At 40.0% G+C, this 23253-nt stretch overlaps 1 protein-coding gene across 4 annotated transcripts in view; it reads left to right on the top strand.

Annotated features, from left to right (window-relative positions):
- The window catches only part of FBXL4 (F-box and leucine rich repeat protein 4), an 84968-nt gene extending 63121 nt beyond the window's left edge, over window positions 1-21847 (top strand). For 3 of the 4 annotated variants that reach the window (XM_088472180.1, XM_088472188.1, XM_088472193.1), the window contains exons 5-8: window positions 12041-12254; window positions 17306-17377; window positions 18591-18903; window positions 19836-21847. In XM_088472180.1, coding sequence (XP_088328306.1) covers window positions 12041-12254; window positions 17306-17377; window positions 18591-18903; window positions 19836-19999 — 763 coding nt within the window. In that variant the 3' untranslated portion in view covers window positions 20000-21847. The remainder of the gene's footprint in view (window positions 1-12040; window positions 12255-17305; window positions 17378-18590; window positions 18904-19835) is intronic. The other variant, XM_088472196.1, reaches the window with a different exon arrangement.
- The last annotated feature ends 1406 nt before the right edge of the window (window positions 21848-23253 follow it).

Raw genomic sequence — 23253 nt, 5'->3', positions numbered from 1 at the left:
AAATAGGGAGCTATGTCTCTGCTTTCAAACTTAGCTTAGTAAATGTAGCACATTTTTTTAATTTTTTTTATTTGCAAACCTGATCTGAAATTAAACATTTCTGTGTTCAACAAAATGTTATATATTTCTGCATGTATTGCCCTTATAAAGTATAGGTTCACACTTAACATCCAGCTACAGTAATATCTTTGCAAAACCACAATCAGGTGTTTAAATCTGACATGCTAAACATGATAAAATAGCTTACTAGGCAGACAAATGAAATTGAAAATCTGGTTATTTTTCTATTATAGGAAAGTCATATTCTGTCTGTCTGAAAATAGTGTTAAGGGCTTATAGTGAGAGATTCCCTCACTCCCAAGCCTTAACTTATTTTTGAGAAAGTGTCCTTATTTGAGTTTATCAGCATAGTTATGAGACCCAATGATGTTGTCATGTCCAAGAACAAGTTGAATAGTTCTATACTAGTGAAAACTTTGTTTAGGAAGAACAATTAATTTGTGCAATTGACAGCCTTCTCTAAGGAACTACAAGGTCTAGAAGGTGTGATCACACCACAAGTGTCTTCGTGTCAGGCGCTAGGACAGGTAAGGACTACACTTTAGCTAATTAATTCTTTGCCGGGTTCTTCTGTTGTAGAAGGTATTGATTTCTGAAATTTTTATGGTTTAAATCATTTTTAGTACATATTTTACCATTTTTACTTATTTGTCTTCACGATGGTGCATTTACATTCCATTTCATTAGCATGAAAAATGGTGTAGGAACAACCTCAATAAAAAGAAAGAATGAACAGGAGGAATGTAAAAAGGTCTGATTTTGCAAAAGTACTGACTTTTTTTTAATATTTTTAGAAAATTGCAGCTTTAAATCCTGCAAGTTCGCAGAACAATCGGACTGTATTAATTCGCACAACCTTGTTCTACATGTTTAGATTGAAAACATTTGTTTTGTCAAAAGAATGTTTATTTCTTCAGATCTTTATTTTCGCACTCAGTCACACCCATTTTGTTCTGCAGGGAAAGCTATTACAAAATAGGCAAAACATATTTTAGATATTAACAATATTTTTTGATAATCGTCATACTGGCCAAATGACACATTTGAATTATGCTTTGAGCATCATTAAAGGTTTGTACATGCAGCTCTGAGGTTGCAAGAAGTGTTAGATGCATACGAGAGAAGATAGCTCTAAGGCACAGATTCTCAAGCTCGGTCCTCAGGACCCCACACAGTGCATGTTTTCCAGGTCTCATCACAGAATCAAAAGTGAAATAATTATAACCACATGTGAATCTTTTAAAATGTGTCAGTGAGTAATGAATAAACCTGTGCACCTACTGGGTGACCTGGAAAACGTGACCTGTGTGGGGTCCTGAGGACCGAGTTTGAGAACCACTGCTCTAAGGCAACCTTCGTGCTCTAAGAGCTAGTTGTAATGTCACGTAAGCAATATAAAACATTTCTTTTTAACAGTAAACCATTTATTATACAGCATTTAGCCACTAGTTTTGAGTGTCCGTTCATTGCTATGTATTGGTGCTTTAGTGATTAAGCCATTGGTTTAAAAAAAAAAACAAAGGAAAAGAAAATGGTAGCACAGTTATTCAACAAAAATAAGTGTACTTGTAATAGGCGGGATGCGGTCAGCATCCTGACAAGTGGGATGTCGTCTGGCGGAACCCCGGCAGCTGAATCCAGAACGCCGAGACAACATCGGCGCCGACATAACTCGGGATGCCGACGTTGGGATCCCGGCAGACAGCATCCCGATCTTAAGGACAACGCGGAAAGTTGAGTATCAACTGCATGGGGGGGGACGGGACACTTAGGTTTAGGCGCCCCGGGGGGTGCTAGCGCTAGGCTGCGGGAGGGGGAGGTTAGGATTAGGCTCCGGGCAGGGGGGGGTTAGGTTCAGGCACCACCTGGGGAGTTTAGGGTTAGGCACTAAGGGGGGAGGGTTAGGTTTAGGCACTTACCGGGGAGTTTAGGGTGCAGGGTAGGGAGGGTTAGTATTAGGGTACAGGAAAGGAGACTTAGGGGGTAAATAGGACGGGAACAGTACTTACTGTTCCCCTGTCGGGATTTGAACCTTCGGGATGCCGCTGTCAGTGTGCTGACAGCCGGCATACTGTCCATTGGTATTTCATACCGATTCCGTAATACGCAGCTCCTAGTAAGGGAAATATCTGTAAACCCTTAAAATCTAGACATTAGCAATGTCAAAAATTTTTAAACAACACTAGGAGAGCAAACCGTAAAACTGATTATCAATTACCGTATTTATTGAACAAGATCTAAACTTAAAATATCTCTATAAAAAAAGAGGAAAAATAACTATCACAGTGTAAGTACCAAAAAATAATTTAAAGCATATTGGGGCTGATTCTGAACTGGATGCAGAGGCGTCTGTATCTTTTGCCGGTCGCACTTTAGGCAAATGCCACTACATGCCTTTCCCTGGTGTTCCGCTGTACATCTGAATGTGCAAGGACTGTGACACCCACTTTGGCATCTTTAGATGCAACTTTTGGTCGCACCATCAAAACTTGTACCAGCCCCATGCTAGGTACAGATTCTCGGTCAGAGTATGGCCTCCAGTATGAACGACTGTGTGTCTGAGTTCGCAACCACTCCAGCGACATACCCATAACATCCCCATAAGACGGACCATCTTCAGGCGTCTTAATAACCACCTCCCAGTCAAGGTCTAGAATCACATTTCCAATCATTTCTGATACCGTGAGTCTCAATAGCAACAGCATCTCTGTGTACTTGACGCATGAGCAGTGCGACTTTGTATGCGCAGAAAAAAAATAAGTGCTCAACTGCGTTTGACATCAGGAGTGCATTCAACCGAATCGGGCTTGTAGTATCTTCTGTCTAATATGAATCTTGCTTAAGGATTGTAGTTAAATCAGACAGGGACCACTTTATGACACAAAATATGGATTTAATCATCTAAAGATGGCATTAGCTGTGGGGGCCAAGCTCCAGAATGAGCATCCCCCATAGAAACATATGGGGGTAGCAGCTCCTGGCAGAAATGGAGGGACAGCAGCAGATATCTGCTGCTGTCCCTCCATAATACATTTGGGGGATACTAAATATTTGTGGTTATTTTATGCCACAAATAATGATATATATGCCCCTAGCTATTACTCATCATTTGGATGTTGGATACACGCTTTGGACAATATTACAATGTTGTCCAGGGACGATCGCTTCCAGCAATGTTGTGCAAGAAAGGTCCTTGAAGATATCAGTTGGCATGAACAAAACTCAGGAAAGGATTAGAAGAGGAATCCTATTATGCATGATCTTTACATCATGTGACGGTTTAAACTTATGCTTTGCAGATTGTACTCCCTCCATGTAATGTCACACGGGGGCAGGGCCACAATTGCTGGCGATTACAGCAATGCCCGGAGCATCCTGAGGATGCTTCGGGGAGCTGTAAGGGCAGCGGTGTGACCATCTGAAGCGTCCTAAGGACACTCCTGGCGGCACTGCTGCATAGATTCTGCCGACGGGGTTCCATTATAGGCACCGTGCTACTCAGATGAGGCTAGCAAAAAAAAATCTCAGAGGGCCAGACCAAACGACTCCGGGGGCCTTATAAGGCCCCTGGGCCTAAGATTCCCCATCCCTGCTTTAAGAAAAATCAGTGTTTAGACATTTATTTCACTCTCTCAGTATACGGGGTGGCCAAAAAGTAGGTATACAGTAATGTTTATTGGGCTGAAGGGCAACATATTTAAAATTGCATGTCTTTTTTTCAGTGTTGTAGGTGCTCAAAATGTCCTGCATCAACATGTTTTGGTACATTACGCACTGATCTTAAGTCAAATTTATCTCTGATACGAAAAATTGTTAGACGAGTTGGTGTAAAAGTGTTGAATGCCTCTTGCCACGCAAGGCGCACTTTCTCTGCATTTTTAGTCTTCCAATACTGCCTTAGAATCCACTTTCTTTGTTCTTTACTCAGATTCCCTGCCCCCATTTCAATTCTGCTACTAAAAAAGAAAGTATAATAAAGATCATTATTGTGCCAGTGGCGGCTCCAGAGGTGGGGCTGCAGCACAGTCCAAAATTCAAGTAGAACTCCCATTGAATTCCACAGACCGTGCATCCATTCTGTGTCTCTGAGCACTAACAATTAGGACGCATGCGCAGATTTAAAACATCGACCAACTATGTGCAACTCAGAATCAGGCCCTACTTATGAGACAAGTACGTTATTCCATCAAAAACAGGTTTTACAGACCAACTCATCTGAGGTAAAAACTCACAAGACCTCACAATATCAAGTATACACTACCAACAGATAAGTAGTAAAATAAATGTCCAATGCTCATTTATCTCAGAGCAAAGGTTAGATTTAGGTTACATTTGTTATAATTTTCTAAATTTAAATATATATTTATTATTTTATTTGCACCTTTGTGACTTCTTTTTTACAGCACCAGTGAAATCCCCCCCCCCCCCCCCATTATGAAGAGAACCAAAATATGGTATAAGTATAATGCATAATGTTATCCCCCTTCTATTACTTTTCCTGAGTTTTGTCCACCTACCAACATCTCTACATTTCAATGTACAACATTGCTGGAAGCAATCACCAATGGACAATGGTGTAGTATTGTCCTGAGTGTGTCTCTGAAAAATAAAAAAATATTAAGTCTTTCTCAAATACAACTGACAAGACAGTGTGCACTGTATTTCTTCTCTTACTGGAATATCCCTGGAAACGGAGAGAAAACATTAAAAGATAAAAGCGCCGGCACACAACCCTGATGTTCATTAAATATTCTCTGTAAAGTGCTGCGGCAAAAGTGTGTGTGTTATAGTAACTGTTAACAAATAATAACTGAATAAGTATCAACAAACTCTAGAAATAGGCATCAGAAATTGTGAAGAAATTGAAGCGAGGTATGATATTTCATCAACACAATGATCCAAAACATACCTCATCATAAAACATTAAGAGGGGTATTCAATATGGGAGCGAAAAGTCCGTGCTGGACTTTTCGCTCCACATCGGAGATTTTCCTGGGATAAAGTATCGGGCGTGCGCCCGCTTTATCCCAGTATTCAATATAAAAGCTACGAAAACGGGAAACTGCGAAGTGGGATGTGCTTAAAAAATTAATTTTTCCTTGAATAAATTGTAGGACCCCCCTAAAGTTGTAAAAACATGGGGATCACTATGGGTACCCCCGTTTTAGCCTGCAAATGAAAGTTGGGGATTTAAATAGCCGCAGCAGGTGTTTTTTCCTGACATTGAAGAAGTGTTGCAGAAGAGCACTTAGGTTATTTTTATTTATGTTTTTTTAAGTGGTCCCATCAAATTTGGGGTACATGAAAATGGGTACTAGTGTATTTTTATGTTTTAAAAAATTCTGCAACTATGCACCTGCCGCTAATGGCCTATTCTAGAATACACCTGCCGTATATTTGCAGAATAGCCCTGAACCTATTTCCCTATTTTTAAACACTTTTTTCCCATTTTTTTTTTTCACCCCAATTTTTAAATTAATTTTTGGGGCGTCCCTATTTTTTTTTTTTAAACTTTTTTTGACAGTTTTTTAAAGCCTGCACCCCTAAAACCCAATTCTGCACTTTTTTTCGCCACCTATTCAGTGGTGAAAAGTTATCCCCGTTTTTTTTTCAAAGACTTTTCGAACCTGCGAAAAGTCTTTGAAATTGAATAGTGTAAAACCAAAACCAGCGAAAATTACGTCATTTTTTGCGAAATTATCGCAAAAAATGACTCTTCGCTCCATATTGAATACCACTATAAGTATTTACAGGATCTGAAGCATGCAGTCCATGCAACAATAATGGAATATATTTCTGAGCTATAAGATTTCAGCAAAAGTCAGAAGGGAAAGGCTACTTGTTGCCTATGGAGAAATGTTTTGCAGTAGTGGTGTCTGTCAAAGGAGATAATACTATGTACTGGGTGGCCACATTTTCATACACATTGCATTTATGGTTTTCATTTTGTTGAAATTCCTCTAATTTCAGTTAAAAGAAAAAATTAATTGTGCCTTCAATTATATAGAAATGTGTTACGTTTGGACCTTTTTTTAATTTTATAACATTATATAGCGCCTTCATGTTTCATTGTCCTTTACATTTGGGAACAAGACAGTAATAAAACCTGTTCCCTGCCACACAATCACCTAAACACTACCCCTATAGGAAGGCCACAGTGGATGAGACGTGTAGAGTTACAGACTAATCCCACATACTTCATCGCTCCTAACAGAAATTGCACAGCATCCTCCATGCCACAGCAGAAACAGCTCCCAGCAACCACGGTAATGTGACTATCACCTTTAACATCCCGGAAGCAGTGTGTCGGAATAATAGAGGGCCACTGTTGGTAGCATCTCCAATATAGAAGCAGCCACCCGGATAAGATCGATGCCCCACAGTGTGTCCACACAGGAACTCCATTGGCAGTGTCTCTTAAAAGGCAAGGTTATCCAACCCAGAGTACAGGTGAGCATCTTGTGCAGACCCAACATGCTGCAGACAGCTATACCACACCAATACTACCTCCCACAACAATCTGCTGCACAGACCAGCTATAACATCTACAGCAGGACCCACTGTGGTAAGATACCAGAGTTGCGGGAAACCGGTCTCCGGACACTCCACCCCAAAACTATGGTACAGTACCAAAGTATGTGATACATATCACATGTGCCAACACCATTGCTGCTGCTATTGCAGAAATTTCTATCACCGAGGCATCAGTTGGAAGGTTAATAGAACATTGTCATCTGCATTTTTATTTAGTGCAATCTAGTGTTCACTCTAGGATTTTTTTAAGGCAGGGTGCTAATCACAGAGTAGGACACACCTGTGTGTGCAAGTGCTCTAGAAAAGGGGTGTGGCATCTTGACCATGTCATGCTGACCCCTGTCCACCTCCGAAGGCACCTACAATGGGCATGTGAGCATCCGAACTGGACCGTGGAGCATTGGAAAAAGGAAGCCTGGTCTGATGACTCACGTTTTTTTTTACGTCATGTGGACGGCTGGAAAAAGGCAAGCGGAGGCAATGTGATGCTCTTGGCAATGTTTTTTTCTGAGATTCCTTGGATCCTCCCATTCATGTGTGTGTTATTTTGACATGTACCACCTACCTAAACTTTGTTGCAGACCAAGTACACACTTCATGGCTATTGTATTCCCTGATGGCAGTAACCCCTTTCAACAGTATGATGCGCCCTGCCACACTGCAAAAATTGTCAGGAATGGTTTGAGGAACATGACAAATAGTTCAAGGTGTTGACTTGGCTTCCAACTTTCCCAGATCCTAATCCGATCGAGCATCTATGGGATGTGTTGGAAAAACAAGTCTGACTCATGGAGGCCCGACCTCGCCAACTTACAGGATGTGCTGCTAACGCCTTGGTACCAGATACAACAGGACAGAGCTGTTTTGGCTGCATGAGGGGAACCTACACAATAAATGTAATTTTAATGTTGTGGCTACCCATACAATAAAGTATAAAAAGAATTTTAAGTGTTATAAAACATTTTATCTACACTACTTGCAGGGCTGCTCAGTCTTGCAAGAAGAGCAGCCAGCAGCAGAGGGTGAGAGATTCTAAGGATTGCCATGGGCTTGCTGCTAGCTAGGAAGGTGAGAAAATGGGGCTCAGTGGGCAATCCTAATAGCCCTCTGGCAGTGCCTATCATTGGGGGAGAGAAGGGAAACCACAGCTTCCCTGATCCACTGGGCACGATTGAATTCTACGCGATGTAAATAGCGCCGGGAGATAGCTCCCGGAGCTATTCAATTCATCGCAATGCTAGGTCAGGGAATGCTCATTCTCGCGCCTTAAACAGGGTTTTTAGGCGCGATAACGGGCATTCCCCCGACCTAACTTCCCGGCGCGAGGCTGTTTTCCCGGCGCTAAGGGCAGAAAACAGCCTCGCGCCGGGATTTTTGTCTGATTTCTTCTCTCATCCCCGGAGGGATGAGAGAAGGAATCCTTAGTCGGACTTGTCAGCGCGGTGTATTGAATAGCTCCGGGAGCCCACTCCCGGAGCTATTTACATCGCGCTGAATAGAATCGTGCCCAGTGATGGGGCAGCAGAAAGACTCGTTTTAGAATTCCCTTCTCCACCTAGACTGGGGGGCTTCGCGGCAACAGAGGGGCCGGATGGGTAGTATGAGCCCGCTGACTGCTGGAAGAACACCTCTCATCAGCTGACACAGGCGTCTCTGACACAGTCTCATCTGACGTGACCGCGTCAGGTAAAGCCTGGCTTGGCATGGTTGCATCTGATGCGACTATTCCATTCAACTGGTTAAATTTAATCCAAGTTACTTAAACTTTTGCCTTTACTGTGCAGTAACTGAAAGCTTGCAAGGTGTGCTATCTTGGCTTCAGGAGTGAGCAAGAAGGGAAATCTGTCAAGAAATTCACAGTGCACTATGTAATATTAAAAAGGTAGATGAACATCCCCATTACATATGGTGTTATTATCTGTTAATCTAAAATGAAACAGCACAAACATGATCATGCATTAAGACTGCTGTGTTGTGTACAGCTTATAAACACATTATACAAAACCTTACTGTGCATAAATTAATTCTCATTACAGTCTTCACATTCCCATCTCTGATTTGTCTCTTTCAGTAAAGTAGTCTGCTGATACATTTCTATACTGCAAACTAATGCTTTTGAAGGATGTAACTTTGTTACAGTGGGTGTTGGGCTGTAGATAGAGGGCAGAACCTGTCAGCTGTAAATATGTAGTTTTGCCATATTCAGAAAGTGCAATGTTTACTGTATATAGTGGTGGCTTGTGACTATACTTACCCTGCCATAGTAAGGAGATGTAATCTATCCTGGACCCCACCATGCTTTGCAAAGTTGACAGTCAGCATTGTACTGTGAAATTCGATGTGTAAGTTAGGGGTGAGCGGGTTTGGATTTCTGAAATCCGAGCCCCCCCGATCCGAGTCCGATCCGAGTCAGGCTCGACTTTTCCCGCCTGACTCTGATCTGAAATCGAGGCAAAACGTCATCATCCCCCCTTCCGAGTCTCGCGGGTTTTGGATCCTATATAAGGTACCCACGTCGGCGCCATTTTCTCACTCGGCTGTGGACAGTGAAGAGGGAGGGTGGGAGTTGGGGCTGGCTGGGCTGTGTAGTGTAGTGTAGTGCTGCTGTTGTCCACTACTTCAAAGTCCATAGGGGCTGGCTGTGTTGTGCTGTGCTGCTGTTGTTAATAGGGGCTGTGTCCACTACTTCAAAGTCCATAGGGGCTGGCTGGACTGTGTTGTGCAGTCAGTTCTCCATAGGGGCTGTGTCCACTCCAAAGTCCTGTGCAGTGTCCCAGTCCTAAAGGGGTGCTGTAGTGTTGTCCAGGGGGTGCTCTGTCCAGGGGTGCTCCCCCCAAGTGCTAAAAAAATAATATATTTTCTGTGTTTGTGAATTGTGTGCGCAGTAGCCGCACGTGCATCAACAAAGTAGTGCCAAGCGTGCGCCTGTGTCATAAGTAAAGGGCCGGCTGGCTTGACCGTTAAAGGGTGCTGTAACCCCCAAAGTACAATCCAGTCCAAACCAAAAAAAAAATTATATTCTGTGTTTGTGAATTGTGTGCGCAGTAGCCGCACGTGCATCAACAAAGCAGTGCCAAGCGTGCGCCTGTGTCATAAGTAAAGGGCCGGCTGGCTTGACCGTTAAAGGGTGCTGTAACCCCCAAAGTACACTCCAGTCCAAACCAAAAAAAAAAAAGCGTGCGTCTGTCTGTTAAAGGGTGGTGACACCCTCAAAGTGTGCTACACAAACAATAAAAATATTGTTCTTTTTTTTTCTGTCTTTGTGAAATGTGTGGGCTGTAGCCGCACCTGCATCCTTAAAGCAGCAGCGACAAGCGTGCGTCTGTCTGTTAAAGGGTGGTGTAACCCTCAAAGTGCGCTCCACAAACAATAAAAATATTCTTCTTTTTTCTGTCTTTGTGAATTGTGTGGGCTGTAGCCGCACTTGCATCCTCAAAGCAGCAGCGACAAGCGTGCATCTGTCAAAGGATTTCATCGGTGACAGCATCCAAGTAGGCATGTCAGACAGTCCGTACCTGTACTGGCAGGAAAAAGAAGCAATTTGGAGGTCCCTGTACAAACTGGCTCTATTTTACCTGAGTTGCCCCCCCTCCAGTGTGTACTCCGAAAGAGTGTTTAGTGCAGCCGGGAACCTTGTCAGCGAAAGGCGTAGGAGGTTGCTTCCACAAAATGTGGAGAAGATGATGTTCATAAAATGAATTATCAACTCTTCCAGGGAGACCAGCCTCCAGAACGTACAGAGGGACCTGTGGTTGTGGATTCCAGCGGGGACGAATTAATACTCTGTGAGGATGAGGATGTACACACTGAAGAGGGTGAGGAATCGATGGATGAGGAGGATGAGGATGACATCTTGCCTCCGTAGAGCCAGTTTGTGCAGGGACAGATTAATTGCCAGCTTGTTTTGTGGGGGCCCAAACGAACCAATCATTTCAGCCACAGTTGTGAAGCAGACCCTGGCGCTGAAATGATTGGTTTGTTAAAGTGTGCATGTTCTGTTTATACAACATAAGAGTGGGTGGGAGGGCCCAAGGACAATTCCATCTTGCACCTCTTTTTTTCATTTGCATTATGTACAGTTTGGGGCCTAGTTTTTCAAACTGCCATCCTGTCTGCCACTGCAGTTTCACGCCTAGATGGGTCACGTGTTTGTGCCGCCCACTCGTGTCGCTTAGCATAGTCATCCAGCTACCTCGGTGCAACCTTTTGGACATAAAAACACTATTGTGAGGTGTGAGGTGTTCAGAATAGACTGGAAATGAGTGGAAATTAAGGTTATTGAGGTTAATAATAGCATAGGAGCAGAAAAACCTACAAATTCTGTGATTTTAGCTGTTTTTATGCTTTTTTAAAAAAAAATACAGATCCAAAACACAAAACCCAGAACCCAAAACACAGACGGGTGGTTTTGGCAAAACCAATCCAGATCCAAAACACGAAGAAAGATCCAGATCCAAAACCAAAACACGAAAAGTGGCCGGTGCACACCCCTAGTGCAAGTATGCTAATGCCACGGCTACTGTGAATGTGCTGCGGTGCATATATATGCAAATATCACATTTGCTGGGAGACACCCACCTGTGGCTTTGCAAATGGATGCATCTGTGTAAAATGTTGCCGCTTCTTTGTACAAAGAAGCAGCATCGGTCGAAAATCATTTGATTGGCACTGTCCTGAGTAAGCCTACGGTCCCCCAGAAGGGCTGTGGAACCATATTTTTTGCATACAGGATCGCAGTTGCAGGGTGACACCCCTGAAATTGGCGTAACACATGTTCCCTGTCACTCACACTGCGAATAAATAGTCGCAGTGAGCAACTACGGTGTAATGTACCTTGAAGCAGATTGACAATTATTGCTCACCTACGAAAACATTGGCATATCTTATATCTCTGAATCAGGCCCATGGGCCACAAGAGCTTTCCCAATGTTGTGTTCGCACTTGTAGGACACTTGAACTACACCTTCACCACCGATTTTATATTGCATATAGAGTGTCAATTATGTTTTTTTCGACATCACAGATAATGCCTCTTGTGTGTGAATTACCATTGAACCGTCTGTACAAAGGAATCCATTTACCATTAGTATGTTAGAACAATTGCTGAAGTCTCCAACAGCCTGGTCATTATTGTAAAATGCTGCCGGATAGAGAAGCACTGGCCACCTATTTGATTGCTAGCACATTAGATTTAGGTGCTAAGTTTTGTTATTTCATGAATCTTGCTGTGTATGCCACACTCAGAAAAAAATGTTTCTAGCTCCTGTTACGGATTGTATTACCATTTTTTGTCTTGACACAGTGTCACAATATTAATATATTGATTTTGTTTTTGACTCATAGCCTATATTGAAAATTAATACAATGCCTCTGACACCTTTTTGTTGTAACTTTTAATATATTTACACGTAATTTACAAACAACCATTTTTCTTCTTCTTTGTCAGACTCCTAAAAGTGTGTGGCTCAGAATTGGTGCGCCTGGAGCTGGCCTGTGGACACTTCTTAAATGAAGCATGCCTGGAAGTCATAGCAGAGATGTGTCCAAATCTTCAGGAATTAAATCTCTCCTCTTGTGATAAGCTGCCACCTCAGGCTTTCAGCCATATTTCTAAACTTTGTGGATTAAAACGCCTTGTTCTCTACCGCACAAAAATTGAGGTTAGGACAGAATGCTCCTAGGTTATATAAAAACTTTTTACTGCATACAGTATATGTGTGGGAAATAAACAAAACAAAAACGCTATACTGTAATATAAAATTTTGAATAGTGAGAGTTTTACTATCAGACGCAAGCCTGCATCTATATCATTGCTCTAAACGATAGCAACCGATCAGCAATTAGCTTTTATCTGTGCATTCTGAATCATGAAATAAAGGTTACTATGGTTCCAGTGCAGATATACATCTGTGAGCAATAAATAGCCCTCAGTGTGTGTGTACCCACTTGTTGGTTGTGCAGTGTATAGTGTGACTGGTGACTGTTTAACCCTGCACTCCCATTAAAATGGCAGGCTGAAAATGGCATTCCTATCCTCTGTTGCAGGGTATACAGTTAGGTTGTCGATATTCAGAATGTCAACACCTAAATGTGGACATGGTCTAAATGACAACAGTCATAATGTCGACACTGTCAGAATTTCGACTTTGTGAATGTTGACACACCATTTTAGGGTTAGACCTCAATTATGGTTAGGCTGCCGTTAGGGTTAGGCTGCGGTTATGTATAGAGTAAAAGGGAATGGGAAATATCATTGTCAACATGCACAATGTCAGCATGTCAGTGTTGACATTTGACACGTCGACATTCTGTGCATATCATCATCCTGAATGTTGCAATTAGGAACATATCGACAAAATATACCACATCCAATGGCAGAGCATAGTGTTTAAAGTCAACGCTATGTGTTGCTTTCTCATCTGGATAAGAAATCCGATAACATACAGAACTGAGCGGCCCCAGAATAGGAAAGATTTGTATCATTGTATCATGACCCTCTTGTCTGCTAATATTATTTATACAAGCAGCTATATTAGATCCTAATAAAAATACATCTTTTATTTACACCCTAGCTTAAGTAGTGCCAAGAGTGTATCAGAGGTCACAGCTATATGCGAGTGTCGGTGCAAAAAAAAAGGAGGCTATCCTGGGAGTACCCTTTCTGGAAAGGGGGAGGAATTAATATGTTAAATGCTTTAAATAACAACAAAAAAATAATTCAATTGAGGTTTGTGTATGACCTTTATAATGGACTGTAATAAATATTCAAATAATGCATTTTTTTCGACAATGGGTCATTATATTGAGCAGTCCTCTTACATTAGTTTGTATATTGTGCTGACCCAGTATTTTGTTTACATTGCATTCATCAGATGTTCTTCTCTTGTCCTGAGCACAATTAGCTTTGTGAATTGTTAATTAGTACCATAGAAGTCAAATACATGTACACTTAAACTTATTTGTGAGCGGCATGAACAAGTAACTTAAATATTGAATTGTTCAATATTATGTTCCTCAAAGTGTCCCTCATGGCAAACTGTAATATATATTCAGCTATTTGAGGGTGAACTGCTCGTTTTAATTCCTATCTGTTCTCTTCTAGACTGTACAACTGGAAACTATATTGTTAACACTGTTCAGTCTTAAAGAAATGTGCTGGAGAAATATTTCACACATTCACAGATCCTAAACTCATCCTTGTATATCACTGAAATGGAATAGAGTGATGTATATTTGACGATTTATATTTTACCATATATTTCTAGAAGAATGTAATCTCAAATTAAACAAATTTTGGTGTTTAAAGTACTCAACAGTGCTTTGGGTAACCTCTCTGTGGGAGACCTCTTCCCCACTGTTACCTCAAAGCCATCTGCATTCAGGGCCTGATTAAAAGACGGATGCAATATTGATGTTTACGCTGTTGGTTGATTGTTTTGGTTACTGCACATGCTTATAAGTCGTAATGTGCATGTGCCGTTCTATTCTTGCAACGGCAGTCGCATTGAGGACATATTTGCAAGGTGCTTATCCAGCATATACCGTTTGAGAGAGGTAACGGGTAGATTGAAACTGAAACGCAGACATGTCGCAACAGTTTTGGGTCATGTCTCAGTCTGCAACTTTGCAAAGCCTCCGGTGGCACTTCTGAGTAACCATTGGAAGTTCAATGATCGACCGTTGTGGTTGCGTCCTTGTACGCAAGCAGCGGATCTAAGACCCCATAGGGTGGGTGTCTCAATACAAGTCCCGACGGCTACGACATGTATATTTTCTCACAGCCGTCGTGTACAAAGACACAGCAGTGGTGCCATTTGTCTCCATCTGTGTCAGGCTCTGAGTGGAGAAGGAGCATCTGAGACACTTCATCTCTGGAAGCTAGGACTTGGTAGTACTACATTCAACAACCAGGGCCTCATTTAGATTTGGATGTATTTGCAGACCGAACCTATGCAAAAAGATATGCTAATAAAAACATCTTGCATATCTAGGTTTAGTCAGACATATCTTAATATTCGTAGAACCTAAAAACAGTTCTCTTCATTGTAGGCATTCATCAGGCATACAAGTATTTACATTTGTACCTATCAATACAGTATATAACCTACCATAATATGCTAAAGTCTCTTTACCCTATGTTTACACCAAACAATAATGTAATGAAGTATCATAAACGCATAACAATAATATCTTGACTCTTCGTAAATGCTAAAGTTGCAGTTTTCATATGGCAGTAAGCCAAATGGAATTGACAAAAAATGTGAATAGATGGCTATGACTTGATAAAATTTAGCTGCAACTGTTACAAATGCAGTAGTATCTTCTGGAGAAACCAAATACGTAAGCAGCCAATCATAAGCAGCTGATGGTCATCCTCATCATTGTGTATCATTGCACCTGCGCCCTGGTACCCTAATATACAACTTCTGCACTAGTCCTCTTGTACCCAAAGATACAACTCCTAAGAGAAGTATCTGCTGAGACATCTACATCTCATTATGCCACCTAAAATGAATTCAACTTTACTGTAGTCTGCTTACTCTTTCCACCAACATTCTACCTCGTTAAGAGCAAGGGGCGTGCAAGTCTACAATATACAAACATCTAAATACAGATGCATTTTTAGTGGGCATGCACAATACAGGAATGCATATCTTATCATAAAACCTTAGCATATATTGTACTCTAAATGAGGCCCTAAGCGTGTATTAAATTGTGCAGTCTTGCTGTCATCCAATGATGTGCTGCAGTAAATATAGATTTCCCATCCTGGCAACTTGTCCACACAAAATAAGAGAAGTACCCCAGTGATGAAGAGTCTCAGATCATGATTGTGTGTCTTATGTTTTTAAAATGTGTAATTCTCATTTACACTCTGTCCTTTTCTTTCTTTCACATCTTTCTGATGTTTCTTCTTTTGTGCACTCTATTTTTTCAGTTCATTTGCTTTTTAATCATCATTTGCAAGCTTTTTTTCTTATTCACACACTTTTTTTTCTAATTTACACTTTCTTTCATTTAGATGCTCTTACATTTTCTTGCTTTTGCACTTTGTTCTTTCATTCCCTCTTGCTATTTTGTTAACGCTTTCTCTTTCATTATCTTTCCCTCATTTTCTTTCTCTCATACATGCTCTCATTTGCATGCTCCTTTGTGCTCTCATTTGCGTGCTCTCTCATTTCCGTGCTCCCTTGTTCTTTCTCTAATTTGCGTTCTCCCTTGTGCTCTAATTTGTGTGATCCCTTGCTCTCTCATTGCATGCTCCCTTGTTCTTTCTCTCATTTGCATACTCCTTTGTATACTCCTTTGTTCTTTCTCTCATTTGCATGCTCTCTAGCTTTTTCTCTCATTTGCGTTCTCCCTTGCTTTCTCTCATTTGCGTTCTCCCTTGCTTTCTCTCATTTGCGTGCTCCCTTGCTTTCTCTCATTTGCGTGCTCCCTTGCTTTCTCTCATTTGCGTGCTCCCTTGCTTTCTCTCATTTGCGTGCTCCCTTGCTTTCTCTCATTTGCGTGCTCCCTTGCTTTCTCTCAGTTGCGTGCTCCCTTGCTTTCTCTCAGTTGCGTGCTCCCTTGCTTTCTCTCAGTTGCGTGCTCCCTTGCTTTCTCTCAGTTGCGTGCTCCCTTGCTTTCTCTCAGTTGCGTGCTCCCTTGCTTTCTCTCAGTTGCGTGCTCCCTTGCTTTCTCTCAGTTGCGTGCTCCCTTGCTTGCTCTCATTTGCGTGCTCCCTTGTTCGCTCATTCACTTGCATTTGCACTTGTCTCATTTGCATGCTCTCTCGTTAATACTTTTATTTTCATGTTCTCACGTTTGCGTGCTCGTTTACTCTCTCATTCCCATGCTCTCATTCAAGTGCTCTCTTATTCACATTCGTGTGCTCTCATTCACATGCGCTCTCGCTCTCTCACTTGCCTGCTCTCTTGCATTCATTGGCTCTTTTACAACAATTAAGTAATTTTAATCCTGCTTCAAATTTATTTTTTGAAAATCTTTGTTAGGAAATGACCACAAACAATAAGTTGTCTTTTAATTGTTATTGATTTAAAGACTGTTTCATGGAACTTTTTGATTTCTGCTACTCCATTACTTAAATAACATTTATTTTTAACACAATTATTTTTCCTCTTTCTATTTGCTGAATATTTCCTCTATATTGGATGCGACTAACAGTTTGCACTGAGCACTTTTACTTAGTGTTGGCTTTATAGAACTAGATAGACAGTCAGTGGTACCCTTGTCAGCTCATTGAATCCTGTGACACAAAGGTCAGAAACTCAATGCTGATTCTCCTCAGCTCTATTGGCATTTCTATCATCCTTTGGATACAGATGTCAAAGATTCCATTGCCCGCTCTTATGGGATGCTCTTTGGTCTCTTTGCTTATGACCTGGCCTCCCTATGTCTTTGAACTTAATCGTTCTTTGGAACAGAGATCCTTTGGGAAAATGCCTGCCAAATTTAAAGGAAAATATCTCCTCTAGGGAATAAGAAATCACGTCCAAAGTGACAGACATTTAGGACTGTAATGATTTTTATACTATAAATTAATCAATGTTTAGGATACCTAGGGACTCATTAAATGGCTTTTGTAATGTGTGTAAGGGAAGCCTTAAGCTCCATTTTAAGTGAGGCAGGTGATGACCTAATTGACCTCTTCTTTTTTTTTTTTTTTTCTTGTTTCTCAAATCTACTTTTGACATGATTCCAATGGCAGCAAACAGCACTGCTTAGCATTCTAAACTTCTGTCCAGAAATACAGCACCTTAACCTTGGCAGCTGTGTCTTGGTAAGTACCCAAAACTGCAGCCTGGCTTTCTTGGTCATGTTGCATTCTGTTTGTAGATATTCGCAACATGGCTGCTGTCACATTGGTCAGTTACTTTACAGTATATAGTCAAAAATAGTTCAGTCATTCCCACATTAAGACAATGTTGTAAATAAGGATTTGTCTAGCTGAGTGAAGACTATGAACTTTTGTGCTAATTCTCTCGATACGCATCTCAGTATGTATTCAGCAAAGGCTACTGTTATTTTACTTGAATGTATTGCTTAATTGTTTCTGCACACTGTTTAGGCAAGATGGTAAGGACAGGAGAAATTTACTATAAGTTTTACTTTCTGAAATAGAAGGCTTACGTGAGGTAGGATGCCGACAGAGTAATCCCGACAGTCAGAATCCTGACAGAATTTTGTAAGTATACTAACCCTTACCCTAACCCTCCCCCCTGCAGCCTAACCCTAACACTTCCCTTAGTGCCCAACCCTAATACTCACCATCTGGATTCTTTCTGGAGCTGGGATTCAGACTGCTGTTGGGATTCTGACCGCCGGGATGCCGACTACATCACCTTTTTACATCTAAAATCTTAAACTAAAAACTATAAATGTCCATACTGTTCTACTAAATGATACAATGGAATTAGAATTTTGGTGTATGAATTGTTTCCTTTGAGCTCTTTACCACTATTACATTCTAAAATTGATACCTGTACTGCCAGTGCATTGGATTGTGTTGACAGAAGAGCAAAGTTTCAAAGGTAAAGAAAAGTGCATTAAATACACTTCTATTGTGGAACTACACATTCCAGTATGCCCTGCCACAGTTTTCAGATTTGCTGTTAGGGCATGCTTAAACTATGACAGGACATGCTCTGATGTGTAGTTCCACAGCAACTAGATTGCCGGACGTTACCTATCCCTGTAGTACACTATCCTAGATCTAACTTCAGTAACTAATTGTTTGGCAGCACAATGTAAGTAAAAGGCGTCAAAGATAACTGCAGCTCTAGCTTGTAGTTGATTGATCAGAAGTCAACATTTTCACTGCTTTTATGTTTAAAGCGTTATCTACAGAAAACAACTACCAACTATGTTCTCCTGATATCTGTTTAAACATAATGATAAATAATTTAACTACCCTGTTTTAGGGAAATTAAATATATTTCAGATTTGAAAAAATGTATAACATCTGTTATTTGATGATCTTTTTATTTTGGCAGATTGAAGACTATGACCTAATAGTTGGAGTTATTGGTGCTAAGTGCAAAAAGTTACGCTCTTTAGACTTGTGGAGATGTAAAAATATTACTGAAAAAGGAATAGTGGAGTTGGCTTCTGGTTGCCCTCATCTTGAAGAGCTAGACATTGGGTGGTGTCCTACGCTTCATAGTGGTACTGGATGCTTTACAAGTCTTGCCCGTAAGCTCCCAGGTCTAAGAAAACTTTTCCTTACAGCTAACCGCTCTGTCTGTGACTCAGATATAGAAGAACTAGCTGCAAACTGTCAACATCTTCAATATCTAGACATTTTGGGTAAGTGCTATTAAAACTATGTACCTATGATCATTGATGATTGACAGCATAAATGTTATTTCAGAATAGTTCAACACTTGATATGTCAATCATAGTTTTTGAAATCCACTCTAAAAGTTTACTATAGAAACTTATATGATCATAGTATATTGTTATATAAGGTCAAGAACACACATTTGCTGGAGACTGACTATAGACAGATCAGAGGTCCTAAAAGTAGTAGAAAACACCATCTTCTAAATACAATGTTGGACAAACAAATTCATAAGAGCACATTCAGGGCCTGATTCAGAGCCGTATGCAATGACAATGTTCACGGAGTTCCGCGTTTTTAGGGTTTTTTTATTTCTATTATCCACCAAAGCTCCTATAGCACAAGCATTACACAGAGTGTAAGCACAAAGGTTCTGTTGCAATTGAGACCCATGGTATCAGATGTCTTAGTGCTGGTAGGTGACTAAATAGACACATGGACATGATCCGTCATATGCGCGAGTTATGGGAGTGTCGCTGAAGTGTTTGTTTACTTAGACACTTGATCTTTCACTTTGGCGGCCAGAGGGTCAATCTGCACTTGCCATAGGGCTGGAGCAAGTTTTCATGGTGCGACTGATTGTGGCATATAAAGACACACCAGGCGGTATAAGAGTCTATGGACACTGATAGTCGGAGTCATAGTCCTTGCACATTTATATGCTCAGATCTGGACCAGGGAGGGACTTTGTAAGCATAGAAAAAAAAGGAACAGGTGCACAGCACTAGTATACATTGTAGACAATTTAGTAAATTACAGATATAATACTGAACCCTGGCCCCAAAGATCAGTCACATAATAAGTCTAGGACCCAGCCAAAAAAAGTATAAGAACAGCTGGTTTAAATGATCAATAGCTACCTTTTATTTTTTGCATGTCATTTTTTGTTTTGTCCTAGGTACTAGAATGGTGAGTCCTGCTGCCTTACGGAAGTTACTGGAATGCTGTAAGGAACTTGCTCTATTGGATGTTTCCTTCTGTTCACAGATTGACAGCCGAGTAGTTCAGGAATTTACCTCCAGATTTCCAAATGTATCCATCAAAAAGAGTTTCACCCAGTGAATATAAATGCTGCTCTGATCTTCATTTTTTAATATGTGAACTACAGACTTTATTCCTTTTTTGTTAACCCTAGCTCTTCCAGACCTTATCAAATGTTAATTACATAAGTTTACAGAGCTAGATTTTTTTATGCATTTAAAATATCAATTTAAAATGTTTGATGCTTGAAAAACTATTCCTTTCTTGAAGTGTAATTTTAGATAATTTTATAAATCTTTTTGTCTTTGTTCTTAAAAAGCACCTTGTTTTTATTAAAGACATAACTTTTCCAAGCCCGTTGGCAGCGATGCTCAGAGGGAAAAAAACAAAAACATTTACATGGCAGTAGTATTGCGAGTATTTTTTTTCCAAACATTTATTATTCTGAAGTGAAAAAATGCTTCTTATACTAATAAGATGGTTTATGTTACCACATTTAACTTGAAGCAGCAATCCCATGAAAAAAAAATGTGTGATTTTTTTTTTCAACATAAATAACAGTGACAGGCTTAAGAAGAGGCTTGATCATTACCATTTTCCTTTGTTTCTTCAGACTGGTATTAATGATTTATGATTTTACAGAGTGTCTATAGCGTCATGTGGCTTTGATGGCAATCAGTCTTATGGAATATGTCGAAGTGAGCAGAGAGGCTTTCCAGTGCTCCTCTGAGCTCTGATGTAAGATTTGCCGCCCTCTGCCTTCACATGACATGCTAAAAGTATAGGTTTGTGTATGTAACTTGGTAGTCATACTTGTGTGCCCTCCAAAGATATTTTAAAAAGTTAAATGATTTCTAGGCAACTAAGCAAAATGTCTATCAGGTGCATGTTTAAAATTAATTTAACTGGTATTGCTGCTTTAGAGTGTAATGCAATTATAGTGAAGCACTTTCAACTTTGCAAAATAAGATGGATGCTTTCAAAATGTCCTGTTTATCCACATGTGGTAAAGACCCCTTGTGTCCATTCAGAAGCTTTTCTAGGGAATAGAACACCAAACATCTGGATGTAAGGCTGTGTGGATGTGTTTTCATTATATATTTATATTTAGCATTTGCAGTCCCTTTGTGTTAATAAAATGTAATATAGGAGTATATACAGTAATGTTTATAACAGTCAAGTATTTAACCAGTCTCCACAGTATGTATGTAATATAATATATAGCTATTTATTGGATCGTTTAGGAGCTTATGGAACAGTGGATAAATCAGCGTAACGTTACATCACTCTATCTACACCCATTACGGCTGACTTGAGGCGACATACAGATTTACATGCAAAGGTGGCGTCTTTCACAGAGACCATCATTTTTTAGTAGCGTGATAAGCGGATTGGTACATAATATTATGGAAGCTGCAAATATACCATGGTTTAAGCAATAGAATTATTAAATGTGTATTTTATTTAATATTAGAGATGTTCAGATTAACTTTTGTAATGATCTACATTTTCGAAGACTGACACAAATGTTTACTTTCACAAAGATTCAAAAATAACATTATTATTTGGTCCATCGATCTGCATAATATAGAGCAAAAGCAGAATTGTTTTAAATTATTCAAAATTTAATTCTTTAGGTATTAAATAATCATGTTTGAAATAAAGGTAATTTCAACGTTCCATTACTTTCCTTAAGCTGCATACACACGTAAAGATTTTCTGTCCAACTAGTTGATTGGTTGGAATGAAAATCTGGTCAGGTATGAAAGCAAATGACAATCAGCAATTTGCTCCCAAACGCTGGAAAATGGCCAAAAACTGTTGTTTCAACAAATTGTTTAGATCAAACGTTTAACAAACTTGTCTGACCGACCATTTTCATCTGTTTTCTGGCATTTAGGAGCAAATTGCTGATATCAGTTACTCCCATACGTTACCAAATTTTCATTCCAACCAATCAACTAGTTGGATGGTTGGACAGAAAATCTTTACATGTGTACTCAGCTTTATCTACATAACTAAATAAGGGTCAAAATAGCAGTACAATTAGTAAAAAAAAGGGAAAAGTTCACATGAAGCACGGATGAAGTGCAGATGTGATAGCTGTCGACCTTTTTGCTTTAAGTTGCAATAAGATATCTGCAATGGTCACCTAACTACTGAACATAGTTTTTCATGGGGCATTAAAATAGACCCAATTACATATAATAATGTATGTCACTGTGATGATTTTTAAAATTTTAAACGACTCACCCTCATCATTGTGTTTCAAATAGCAATATTGCTGAACATTGTATAAACTGCATGCCTTGAGAAATCATGAACTACTTTCTCCCTAAATTGATTTGTAGAGCAATTACGTTAACGTTACAGATTAACCAATTAAATGACTCACACAAATGAATCCAATGTTGCATATTATTTTAAAGCTCACTTTATACATTTAATATACAAATCAGCATATCTGAATTGTTGGACAAATGTACACATTCATTTATATTGTGCCCTTACATTGCCGGAGGCCTAAGTTTGATTACAACCAGGTTGTTGTTGTTGTTATCTGGCTTTGAATTTGTATGTTCTTTCCATGTTTTGTCTGGGTGCTCTGATTTCCTTCCATAGTCCAATAACATAGCCGTTGGTTAGTTGACATCCCACTAAATTAGCCCTACTTTGTGTGCCTGTGGTAAGGAAATTACACTGTAAGATCCAGTAGGGCAGAGACTGATCAAGAAAAAAAATTGATTGTGCTGCTCCTTGTGAACTTTTTGCAATATAAATAAAAGATAATAGTAAAAAAATGTCACCCACTGCTTTATTTCTTTCAGCAACATAGGTTGTTTAATTTGCTAGTTCGATTTTTAGCATAATAAACTTTTCAATCATTTAATTTTTGTTAAAGAATGTACATGATAAAATATGTGTTGGATTACATTTGTCTGTAACTTCAGCACCTATTTGCCAGTAACAGTCCTTTTTCGCAAACTTCTGTTGTATTTTACAGCTATCTGGACCTTGGTACTGTACTGTTGAATAAGTCTTGAAACAATACACAGGCCAAGTAAGGGTAGTGAGATGGTGCAGTGTGAGCAGGAATTGAATAAACATGTAACCTATCATCAAACAAAGTTCATGGTGAGTAGGGTCAGAAGTGTTAAACAGGCCAAGGTCAAGACACTTTGGAAACCATTACAGAAGAGACCCATAGAAGGCAAGCATGTAAATTCCTGTGTTTTGCACTGTCTTGATTCTCACCTGTGGACAAACAGTATTTTAATCTGGGTGCACTATCTGAGGGTCAGATAGTGGAGGGGTAAGGCAGTCACATACATTAT

Source organism: Taudactylus pleione, unplaced genomic scaffold (assembly GCF_031769625.1).
Source record: "Taudactylus pleione unplaced genomic scaffold, aTauple2 ptg000015l, whole genome shotgun sequence".
Classification (NCBI taxonomy): Eukaryota; Metazoa; Chordata; class Amphibia; order Anura; family Myobatrachidae; genus Taudactylus; species Taudactylus pleione.
Note: the sequence above shows the minus strand (reverse complement) of the source record. Positions and strands in the feature narration are given on the sequence as shown.